Raw genomic sequence first — 13069 nt, forward strand, 5'->3', positions numbered from 1 at the left:
AAAGGAGTGCTAGCTGTTCAGAGAGGGAGAATTGTGAAACACGAACTGGAGAGAGTGGAACGGCTGCACATCCCATCTATGGCTGACACTATTGCCGCTAGGCCTATATTAAAAATCAACACCAGAGTGTCTGTATATGAATTGATCAAGCCATATTGCCCCGTGTACCACCGCGCAGGTCCTCTGGTCCACACGGGTCCCTACGCTAACTCCACACCGTGTCGGTCAGCGACCGCCAACCCCGCAAAGCGTGCACGTGCAGGGAAGGGAGGCCATGGAACGGCCCTGCAACCCCAATGTCACAGGACCAGACCCAAAAAGCCCCACCAAAACCCAGCCAGCACCACCGGCGGGGAAGGCTGCCCCCAAACGACACAAGTATGGATATGGTATTACACTTACCATTGCTGCTCTCACAGAATGGGGAAGACATAGGGTCCAGACATGTGAGCACAGACATATCCTGCTAATTTTGGTCATGTGGGTCTTATAAAGGAGTGCTAGCTGTTCAGAGAGGGAGAATTGTGAAACACGAACTGGAGAGAGTGGAACGGCTGCACATCCCATCTATGGCTGACACTATTGCCGCTAGGCCTATATTAAAAATCAACACCAGAGTGTCTGTATATGAATTGATCAAGCCATATTGCCCCGTGTACCACCGCGCAGGTCCTCTGGTCCACACGGGTCCCTACGCTAACTCCACACCGTGTCGGTCAGCGACCGCCAACCCCGCAAAGCGTGCACGTGCAGGGAAGGGAGGCCATGGAACGGCCCTGCAACCCCAATGTCACAGGACCAGACCCAAAAAGCCCCACCAAAACCCAGCCAGCACCACCGGCGGGGAAGGCTGCCCCCAAACGACACAAGTATGGATATGGTATTATGGTGCACGCCTTGAGGGGTTGCAGTCGCTGACTGACACGGTGTTGAGTTAGTGTAGGCACCCATGTGAGCCAGGAGACCTGCACGCTTGTACATGAGGCAATATGGTTTGATCAAATTACATACCAACATCCTGGAGTTGGTTTTTAAATACAGCTGAGAAGAATTAGTATCAGCCATAGGTGTGAGGTGCAGCGCTTTTTTTTCTCTCTGTCCGTATTATAGTAGTTATATTTTTGTATATTGTAACAGTATTATAGTAGTCATATTCTTGTATATAGGAGCAGTATTATAGTAGTTATATTCCTGTATATAGGAGCAGTATTATAGTATATTCTTGTATATAGGAGCAGTATTATAGTAGTTATATTCTTGTACATAGGAGCTGTATTATAGTAGTTATATTCTTGTATATAGGAGCAGTATTATAGTAGTTTTATTCCTGTATATAGGAGCAGTATTATAGTAGTTATATTATTGTATATAGGAGCAGTATTATAGTAGTTATAAAATGCGGTTCAGGGAAGAAAAAGAGTGCTGCACCTCACACCTATGGCTGATACTAGTGCCCCTAGGCTAAATAAAAAACACATCAGAATTTTGTGTATGAATTGATCAAGCCATACTGCCTCATGTACCTCGTGCCGGTATCTGATACACATGGGTCCCTACACTAAGTCCACACCGTGCCAGTCAGTGAACGGGGGCCATGGGACGGCCCTGCGACCCCCATGTCACAGGACCAGACCCAAAAACACCACACCAGAACCCGGCCAGCACCGCCGGCGGAGAAGGTCGCCCCCAAGCAGCACAAGTCTGGATGAGGTGTTGCACTCACCATAGGACCTGCGCGGTGGTACACGGGGCAATATGGCTTGATCAATTCATATACAGACACTCTGGTGTTGATTTTTAATATAGGCCAAGCGGCATTAGTATCAGCCATAGATGGGATGTGCAGCCATTCCATTCTCTCCAGTTCGTGTTTTACAGTTCTCCCTCTCTGAACAGCTAGCACTCCTTTATAAGACCCACATGACCAAAATTAGCAGGATATGTCTGTGCTCACATGTCTGGACCTTATGTCTTCCCCATTCTGTGAGAGCAGCAATGGTAAGAGTAATACCATATCCATACTTGTGTCGTTTGGGGGCAGCCTTCCCCGCCGGTGGTGCTGGCTGGGTTTTGGTGGGGCTTTTTGGGTCTGGTCCTGTGACATTGGGGTTGCAGGGCCGTTCCATGGCCTCCCTTCCCTGCATGTGCACGCTTTGCAGGGTTGGCGGTCGCTGACCGACACGGTGTGGAGTTAGCATAGGGACCCGTGTGGACCAGAGGACCTGCGCGGTGGTACACGGGGCAATATGGCTTGATCAATTCATATACAGACACTCTGGTGTTGATTTTTAATATAGGCCTAGCGGCATTAGTATCAGCCATAGATGGGATGTGCAGCCGTTCCATTCTCTCCAGTTCGTATTATAGTAGTTATATTCCTGTATATAGGAGCAGTATTATAGTAGTTATATTCCTGTATATAGGAGTATTATAGTAGTTATATTCTTGTATATAGGAGCAGTATTATAGTAGTTATATTCCTGTATATACGAGGAGCAGTATTATAGTAGTTATATTCTTGTATATAGGAGCAGTATTATAGTAGTTATACGAACTGGAGAGAGTGGAACGGCTGCACATCCCATCTATGGCTGATACTAATGCCGCTAGGCCTATATTAAAAATCAACACCAGAGTGTCTGTATATGAATTGATCAAGCCATATTGCCCCGTGTACCACCGCGCAGGTCCTGTGTTTTTGGGTCTGGTCCTGTGGCATGGGGGTCGCAGGGCCGTCCCATGGCCCCCGTTCCCTGGCTGTGCACGCCTGCGGGGTTGGTGGCCACTGACTGGCACGGTGTGGACTTAGTGTAGGGACCCATGTGTATCAGATACCGGCACGAGGTACATGGGGCAGTATGGCTTGATCAATTCATACACAAAATTCTGATGTGTTTTTTATTTAGCCAAGCGGCACTAGTATCAGCCATAGGTGTGAGGTGCAGCACTCTGTTTCTTCCCTGAACCGCATTTTGTTTCTCTCTTTTCTCCGTGTATTGCACTCCTCCTGGTGAGACCCACATGACCGCAATTAGCAGGAGACACCTGAGTGCACATGGTTTTAATCCCTCCTGTTTTTTCCCATTCTGTTTGCTGCAGCTATGGTGAGCGCAATACCTTATCCAGACTTGTGCTGCTTGGGGGCGACCTTCTCCGCCGGCGGTGCTGGCCGGGTTCTGGTGTGGTGTTTTTGGGTCTGGTCCTGTGGCATGGGGGTCGCAGGGCCGTCCCATGGCCCCCGTTCCCTGGCTGTGCACGCCTGCGGGGTTGGTGGCCACTGACTGGCACGGTGTGGACTTAGTGTAGGGACCCATGTGTATCAGATACCGGCACGAGGTACATGGGGCAGTATGGCTTGATCAATTCATACACAAAATTCTGATGTGTTTTTTATTTAGCCAAGCGGCACTAGTATCAGCCATAGGTGTGATGTGCAGCACTCTGTTTCTTCCCTGAGCCACATTTTGTTTCTCTCTTTTCTCCGTGTTTTGCACTCCTCCTGGTGAGACCCACATGACCGCAATTAGCAGGAGACACCTGAGTGCACATGGTTTTAATCCCTCCTGTTTTTTTCCCATTCTGTTTGCTGCAGCTATGGTGAGCGCAATACCTTATCCAGACTTGTGCTGCTTGGGGGCGACCTTCTCCGCCGGCGGTGCTGGCCGGGTTCTGGTGTGGTGTTTTTGGGTCTGGTCCTGTGGCATGGGGGTCGCAGGGCCGTCCCATGGCCCCCGTTCCCTGGCTGTGCACGCCTGCGGGGTTGGTGGCCACTGACTGGCACGGTGTGGACTTAGTGTAGGGACCCATGTGTATCAGATACCGGCACGAGGTACATGGGGCAGTATGGCTTGATCAATTCATACACAAAATTCTGATGTGTTTTTTATTTAGCCAAGCGGCACTAGTATCAGCCATAGGTGTGATGTGCAGCACTCTGTTTCTTCCCTGAGCCACATTTTGTTTCTCTCTTTTCTCCGTGTTTTGCACTCCTCCTGGTGAGACCCACATGACCGCAATTAGCAGGAGACACCTGAGTGCACATGGTTTTAATCCCTCCTGTTTTTTTCCCATTCTGTTTGCTGCAGCTATGGTGAGCGCAATACCTTATCCAGACTTGTGCTGCTTGGGGGCGACCTTCTCCGCCGGCGGTGCTGGCCGGGTTCTGGTGTGGTGTTTTTGGGTCTGGTCCTGTGGCATGGGGGTCGCAGGGCCGTCCCATGGCCCCCGTTCCCTGGCTGTGCACGCCTGCGGGGTTGGTGGCCACTGACTGGCACGGTGTGGACTTAGTGTAGGGACCCATGTGTATCAGATACCGGCACGAGGTACATGGGGCAGTATGGCTTGATCAATTCATACACAAAATTCTGATGTGTTTTTTATTTAGCCAAGCGGCACTAGTATCAGCCATAGGTGTGATGTGCAGCACTCTGTTTCTTCCCTGAGCCACATTTTGTTTCTCTCTTTTCTCCGTGTTTTGCACTCCTCCTGGTGAGACCCACATGACCGCAATTAGCAGGAGACACCTGAGTGCACATGGTTTTAATCCCTCCTGTTTTTTTTCCCATTCTGTTTGCTGCAGCTATGGTGAGCGCAATACCTTATCCAGACTTGTGCTGCTTGGGGGCGACCTTCTCCGCCGGCGGTGCTGGCCGGGTTCTGGTGTGGTGTTTTTGGGTCTGGTCCTGTGGCATGGGGGTCGCAGGGCCGTCCCATGGCCCCCGTTCCCTGGCTGTGCACGCCTGCGGGGTTGGTGGCCACTGACTGGCACGGTGTGGACTTAGTGTAGGGACCCATGTGTATCAGATACCGGCACGAGGTACATGGGGCAGTATGGCTTGATCAATTCATACACAAAATTCTGATGTGTTTTTTATTTAGCCAAGCGGCACTAGTATCAGCCATAGGTGTGATGTGCAGCACTCTGTTTCTTCCCTGAGCCACATTTTGTTTCTCTCTTTTCTCCGTGTTTTGCACTCCTCCTGGTGAGACCCACATGACCGCAATTAGCAGGAGACACCTGAGTGCACATGGTTTTAATCCCTCCTGTTTTTTTCCCATTCTGTTTGCTGCAGCTATGGTGAGCGCAATACCTTATCCAGACTTGTGCTGCTTGGGGGCGACCTTCTCCGCCGGCGGTGCTGGCCGGGTTCTGGTGTGGTGTTTTTGGGTCTGGTCCTGTGGCATGGGGGTCGCAGGGCCGTCCCATGGCCCCCGTTCCCTGGCTGTGCACGCCTGCGGGGTTGGTGGCCACTGACTGGCACGGTGTGGACTTAGTGTAGGGACCCATGTGTATCAGATACCGGCACGAGGTACATGGGGCAGTGTGGCTTGATCAATTCATACACAAAATTCTGATGTGTTTTTTATTTAGCCAAGCGGCACTAGTATCAGCCATAGGTGTGATGTGCAGCACTCTGTTTCTTCCCTGAGCCACATTATAGTAGTTATATTCTTGTATATGGGGGGCAGTATTATAGTAGTTATATTTATGTATATAGGAGCAGTATTACAGTAGTTATATTCCTCTATATAGGAGCAGTATTATAGTAGTTATGGATAGTGAGGAAAAGAAGCCTGCACCGCTCCAAAACTGTGCACTGTCTGGGTGGAAGCCAGGGAACAGTCCTAAAGCCGACCTGTGATAGTGAATGCGGCTGCTGCAAGGGGGTGCACACTACCGAGACGAGAGGTACTTGAGTGAAAAAGGAGAAATATGCAGTCGCACTCACCCTTTAACTTTCAGCTTAGCGGCTTTATTGCAATTCACATACTGCGGGGAGGGAGAGGAATCAGGTGTGTACGCGTCCTGGGACGGCCGTTTCGGGGATACGCCCCCTTTGTCGACCAGGTGATGACGTCAGGATGCCAGGTAAGGTGTGATATACAAAATACAATGTGCACGTGATGTATAACAACCAATAAAAACAATTCACAGGTATCAGATGAATACGCTCAGATCATTACGTTCGTTGAGGCCGAGCGGGCCAACTGCGTTAAGACGTGAGATCCATGTGGATTCCCTCCTCAATAAGGTTAAATGTCTGTCTGAGCCATCCTTCGGGGGGTCAACCCGTTCAAGGCCCAGGAATCTTAATGAGGAGGTGTTACCATTGTGGACAGTTTTGATATGCTCAATGAGGCGGGGAACCCCTTTACCTGTTTTCACAGAATAAACATGTTCCTTAAAGCGGACCCATAATGCTCTTTTTGTTTTGCCTACATAAAACATTTGGCAGCTACAAACTATGGCATAGACTACGTAACATGATTTACACGTTATGAAATCCTGTATGAAGCAGTCATTACCGCCTAGACGAATATAGGCTACATTTAGCATGTGTGTACAGTATCTACACTGTCCGCATTTTTTGTTTCCCTGTGGTAGGGTGGAAGTAAGCCATTGTTTCTGGTTAGTGGCTGTGCGATCTGTGTGTGTATTGTTGCTGAGACAGTCTCCCAAATTTTTATTCTTCCTATATGATATACATGGTCTTCGGGAAGCTATATCACAGAGGTCGGGGTCACTTTCTAGAAGGTGCCAGTGGCGCAAAATGGAATTTTTTAGAGTGGTATTCATTGGAGAATTTTGGAAGATAAAGTTAAATCTTCTATCACTGTATTTATTCTTCTGAGAAGGTTTGAGTAGGGAGGTTCTGGTTTTAGATTCAGCGCGACATCTCGCTTCATGAATTAAATTCGGAGGGTATCCCCTTTCTAAGAACCTCTCCTCCATTTCGAGAGCTTGCCGTGAGAATGACTCATCGGTATTGTTAACCCTACGTAGCCTGAGCATTTGGCCATAAGGAATGGCTTTCTTAATATGTTCAGGGTGGGAGCTCTCGAACCTTTTTGAGGAGGGAATCCACATGGATCTCACGTCTTAACGCAGTTGGCCCGCTCGGCCTCAACGAACGTAATGATCTGAGCGTATTCATCTGATACCTGTGAATTGTTTTTATTGGTTGTTATACATCACGTGCACATTGTATTTTGTATATCACACCTTACCTGGCATCCTGACGTCATCACCTGGTCGACAAAGGGGGCGTATCCCCGAAACGGCCGTCCCAGGACGCGTACACACCTGATTCCTCTCCCTCCCCGCAGTATGTGAATTGCAATAAAGCCGCTAAGCTGAAAGTTAAAGGGTGAGTGCGACTGCATATTTCTCCTTTTTCATTATAGTAGTTATATTCTTGTATATAGGAGCAGTATTATAGTAGTTATATTCTTGTATATAGGAGCAGTATTATAGTAGTTATATTCTTGTATATAGGAGCAGTATTATAGTAGTTATATTCTTGTATATAGGGAGCAGTATTATAGTAGTTATATTCTTGTATATAGGAGCAGTATTATAGTAGTTATGAACTGGAGAGAATGGAACCGCTGCACATCCCATCTATGGCTGATACTAATGCCGCTAGGCCTATATTAAAAATCAACACCAGGGTGTCTGTATATGAATTGATCAAGCCATATTGCCCCGTGTACCACCGCGCAGGTCCTCTGGTCCACACGGGTCCCTACGCTAACTCCACACCGTGTCGGTCAGCGACCGCCAACCCCGCAAAGCGTGCACGTGCAGGAAAGGGAGGCCATGGAACGGCCCTGCAACCCCAATGTCACAGGACCAGACCCAAAAAGCCCCACCAAAACCCAGCCAGCACCACCGGTGGGGAAGGCTGCCCCCAAACGACACAAGTATGGATATGGTATTACACTTACCATTGCTGCTCTCACAGAATGGGGAAAACATAGGGTCCAGACATGTGAGCACAGGCATCTCCTGCTAATTTTGGTCATGTGGGTCTTATAAAGGAGTGCTAGCTGTTCAGAGAGGGAGAATTGCAAAACACGAACTGGAGAGAATGGAACCGCTGCACATCCCATCTATGGCAGATACTAATGCCGCTAGGCCTATATTAAAAATCAACACCAGGGTGTCTGTATATGAATTGATCAAGCCATATTGCCCCGTGTACCACCACGCAGGTCCTCTGGTCCACACGGGTCCCTACGCTAACTCCTCATATACAGACACTCTGGTGTTGCTTTTTAATGTAGGCCTAGCGGCATTGGTGTCAGCCATAGATGGGATGTGCAGCCGTTCCATTCTCTCCAGTTCGTGTTTTGCAATTCTCCCTCTCTGAACAGCTAGCACTCCTTTATAAGACCCACATGACCAAAATTAGCAGGAGATGCCTGTGCTCACATGTCTGGACCCTATGTCTTCCCCATTCTGTGAGAGCAGCAATGGTAAGTGTAATACCATATCCATACTTGTGTCGTTTGGGGGCAGCCTTCCCCGCCGGTGGTGCTGGCTGGGTTTTGGTGGGGCTTTTTGGGTCTGGTCCTGTGACATTGGGGTTGCAGGGCCGTTCCATGGCCTCCCTTCCCTGCAAGTGCACGCTTTGCGGGGTTGGCGGTCGCTGACCGACACGGTGTGGAGTTAGCGTAGGGACCCGTGTGGACCAGAGGACCTGCGCGGTGGTACACGGGGCAATATGGCTTGATCAATTCATATACAGACACTCTGGTGTTGATTTTTAATGTAGGCCTAGCGGCATTGGTGTCAGCCATAGATGGGATGTGCAGCCGTTCCATTCTCTCCAGTTTGTATTATAGTAGTTATATTCTTGTATATAGGAGCAGTATTATAGTAGTTATATTCTTGTATATAGGAGCAGTATTATAGTAGTTATATTCTTGTATATAGGGAGCAGTATTATAGTAGTTATATTCTTGTATATAGGGAGCAGTATTATAGTAGTTATATTCTTGTATATAGGAGCAGTATTATAGTAACTCACGTACTGCGAGTGAAACAGTCTGTCGCCTAGACGCTCCTGCCTCCACCTCCCCGCAAAGCGTGGGTTGGCGGTCGCTGACCGACACGGTGTGGAGTTAGCGTATGGACCCGTGTGGACCAGAGGACCTGCGCGGTGGTACACGGGGCAATATGGCTTGATCAATTCATATACAGACACTCTGGTGTTGATTTTTAATATAGGCCTAGCGGCATTAGTATCAGCCATAGATGGGATGTGCAGCCGTTCCATTCTCTCCAGTTCGTGTTTTACAGTTCTCCCTCTCTGAACAGCTCGCACTCCTTTATAAGACCCACATGACCAAAATTAGCAGGAGATGCCTGTGCTCACATGTCTGGACCCTATGGGAGGCATTTATTAAGTCCGGCGTTTTTTATGCCGGACGAAAAAATGCCCCCGCGGCTCCGGCGCTACGGAGATTTATGTAGAGGCGGACTGCCTCTACATAAATCCCGTGCGCGCCGTTGCGCACCGCCGAAAACCTACGCCAGCTGAGGACTGGAGTAGGTTTTCGGCGTACATTTTGGCGGAACGGATGATAAATCGCGCGGACTCTGAGTCCGCGCCCTCCGTTCCGCCCACTCTCCGCCTCTTTTCCGCCCCCTGGCGTACTCGGCGGAAAGTGCCGATTTGCGAATATTTTATTCGCAAATCCGCCATTTTTGCTTAAAAAAAGACGCAAATCGGCACTTTCCGCCGAAAATCATCCATTCGCCGGATGATACATGTGGCCCTATGTCTTCCCCATTCTGTGAGAGCAGCAATGGTAAGTGTAATACCATATCCATACTTGTGTCGTTTGGGGGCAGCCTTCCCCACCGGTGGTGCTGGCTGGGTTTTGGTGGGGCTTTTTGGGTCTGGTCCTGTGACATTGGGGTTGCAGGGCCGTTCCATGGCCTCCCTTCCCTGCACGTGCACGCTTTGCGGGGTTGGCGGTCGCTGACCGACACGGTGTGGAGTTAGCGTAGGGACCCGAGTGGACCAGAGGACCTGCGCGGTGGTACACGGGGCAATATGGCTTGATCAATTCATATACAGACACTCTGGTGTTGATTTTTAATATAGGCCTAGCGGCATTAGTATCAGCCATAGATGGGATGTGCAGCCGTTCCATTCTCTCCAGTTCGTGTATTATAGTAGTTATATTCTTGTATATAGGGGCAGTATTATAGTAGTTATATTCCTGTATATAGGAGCAGTATTATAGTAGCTATATTCCTGTATATATGAGCAGTATTATAGGAGTTATATTCTTGTATATAGGAGCAGTATTATAGTAGTTATATTCCTATATATAGGAGCAGTATTATAGTAGTTATATTCTTGTATATAGGGGCAGTATTATAGTAGTTATATTCCTGTATATAGGAGCAGTATTATAGTAGTTATATTCCTGTATATAGGAGCAGTATTATAGTAGCTATATTCTTGTATATAGGAGCAGTATTATAGTAGTTATATTCTTGTATATAGGAACAGTATTATAGTAGTTATATTTTTGTACACAGGGCAGTATGAGGGGTAAGGTATTACCAGTAAATAGTTTTACAGTTCACATATTTGTAAAAATATTTGTAGAATTTGCATATAGTCTTTTCAGTACGTTTCTTGAACCTTGGGGAGATACTTAGTTGTCCACATTCTTGTTATGGTTTCAGCAGTTTGCTTTATGAGGCCCCTTGGGCTTGTAAAGTGTCAACCAGTTGAGTGATCAGACATGAGCTTAGAGGAGATGTCACCTCTCAATGCTCTCATTGCCCAGGTGATAATAGTAGTTTTGTGGACCTGCCCTGTAAGCAGAGTTCTACTCCTGAGGATGAGGTTCTCTTTATTCCTCCCCATTAACTTTTCACACCATGTCAGTTCAAGATCACCTTGGAAATTCTTTTCCCCTGGCATAAAGCCTTAGTGTGAGGGTATGATTCCTGTGTGTCAGTAGTTACTGAACATACCACATACCGCAGATGACAATGAAATATCAGACAGAGCAGATTAACTGGTTTACCTGCCATGGAATGTACTGCGCCGTCTTCTCCCACTGAATAGAACTGAGCGCCGAGAGACTGAGCGCATTGTTCCTGTGTGAATACAGTGTTTATATGGATGTCTGGTGGTTTATACACATATAGAAGTGTTACCGCTCACAGGCTACCAGTACAGGATGTGTAATGTAATGTACTGTATGTATACAGTGACCCCACCAGCAGAATAGTGAGTTTAGCTCTGGAGTATAATACAGGATATAACTCAGGATCAGTACAGGATAAGTAATGTAATGTATGTACACAGTAACCCCACCAGCAGAATAGTGAGTGCAGCTCTGGTGTATAATACAGGATGTAACTCAGGATCAGTAATGTAATGTACATAGTGACCCCACCAGCAGAATAGTGAGTGCAGCTCTGGAGTATAATACAGGATGTAACTCAGGATCAGTAATGTGCACAGTGACCCTACCAGCAGAATACTGAGTGCAGCTCTGGAGTATAATACAGGCTGTAACTCAGGATCAGTAATGTAATGTATATACTCAGTGTTCCTACCAGCAGAATACTGAGTGCAGCTCTGGAGTATAGTGCAGGGTGTTCTCTATGAGCAGTTGGGGGATACTTGTATAACCTGCTGGGTGTGGTGATGAGTAGCAGAATGATCTTCTCCATCCGATAAGCTGGCAGTATATATAATTATAACATTGTTCTGGTCATCCTCTCCAGAATTAACCCCTTATGTTGCTGCTGAGTTGTCAGTGCCTTATATTGTACTTTTGCAGTGTATTAGTTGCTGCATTGTGTTATGTAGCAGCGAGTGTCCATTGTAATAACCACATAGTAGCTATGCTCCATTCTTCCTGGCTTGCTGAGGACAGGCTCTTAGTAAGAATGGAGGGGGTCTGCACACACTAGACTCCACAGATCTTGTGATGTCTTTGACATGTGACAGTACCTGTACACTGGAATCCTTCTCACAGCTGGTGCTTTGTTACAGTTGTATCCAGTGCGTATGCACCATATCTACAGCAGAAATTTTAGTTCTAAGGTCTCCATCTTTTCTGGATACAATGCAGCAAACCCTCAGTGGTGAGACAGACAGGTCTTTACCTTCAGTAATATTTCTGTTCACTGACAGCAAGCAGAAGTGTAGCAGGACTGAACTGAGTGACATGAGAGTCCTTTTCCAACATTAACCCCATCCTGTCTTGAACCTTCCCATGTTTATTCTGACTCTAGGAACCAGTAGAGCGTGCTGTTGTCTGTATCGGGTCATTGTTCTGCAGAACTTCTCCTGGGAACGGGGAGTATCGTTTGGGAGGCTTCAGTTGTGCCTACAGGCTACACATTACTGCGGGCCATGAGCGGTGGTGGCGGCACTGCTGCAAGTTCAGCTTTCTGGGTGGATCTGCCAAGAGGAAGCCCTGAGGCGCAGCCTGCAGATCCCACAAGCCGCCCATTGTCTGCAGCCGCTGCCGGCAGCCGTCCCGGTATCTAGAGGTTAAGCCTGAATAGGGAAGAAATCACACGAGCGTATGTGTGTCGTATCCAGGCTGAACATGGCATGGTGGCCCAGCTTTCCCAGGATCCTGAATGGGAACATCCAATGACCGCTAATAATACCTGGTATAGAAAGTCAACCAGCTTTCCCAAGATTCTTAATAGGGAAGTTTTGTGGCCATTTGTAAAACCTGTTATGGAAAGACACCCAGCTTTCCCAGACCCCTGAATAGGCACATGATCGGTAATCAATTGTACTATGGAATGTCACCCAGTTCTCTCAGGATCCTAACTACTATATGGAGGCACTAAGGGGTCCAACTTCTATATAGATTGAAGCCCAGATGGGGCCTAACTATTCCACATGGCTGTAGGATGAAATGGCAAAGTAGTTTTCTGTAATTATGTGTAGAAGCTGTGTACCTAAAATGATGGGCTCTTCTTATTTTTACAGAATATTATATGTGCGATGATCTGCTCTTTTAACCCTTGCTCTTCCTTCTTCCCACAGTTGTCCCGGTCATCTTAAAGGCTCTGGTGTATGACGAGAAGCGAGGGGCATGCAGCGTGGGCTCCAACGTTCGAGATGCCGCCTGTTATGTATGCTGGGCCTTCGCAAGGGCCTACGACCCACTGGAGATGAAACCCTATGTAAATCTCATTGCCAGGTAAGTTATATTAACCTGGACCTAATTTTTCTCAGGTTTCCAAATGACAACCCTTCCTGCTTCCTCTTTATCAGAGCCTTGT

General features: G+C 47.8%; 1 protein-coding gene across 2 annotated transcripts in view; it reads left to right on the forward strand.

The window, feature by feature from the left end:
* Positions 1–13069, forward strand: part of TBCD (tubulin folding cofactor D) — a 133971-nt gene that overhangs the window by 62694 nt on the left and 58208 nt on the right. For both annotated transcript variants that reach the window (XM_069954040.1, XM_069954039.1), the window contains exon 15: positions 12831–12987. In XM_069954040.1, the coding sequence (XP_069810141.1) occupies positions 12831–12987 (157 nt within the window). The remainder of the gene's footprint in view (positions 1–12830; positions 12988–13069) is intronic.

Source organism: Dendropsophus ebraccatus, chromosome 14 (genome assembly GCF_027789765.1).
Source record: "Dendropsophus ebraccatus isolate aDenEbr1 chromosome 14, aDenEbr1.pat, whole genome shotgun sequence".
Taxonomy (NCBI): domain Eukaryota; kingdom Metazoa; phylum Chordata; class Amphibia; order Anura; family Hylidae; genus Dendropsophus; species Dendropsophus ebraccatus.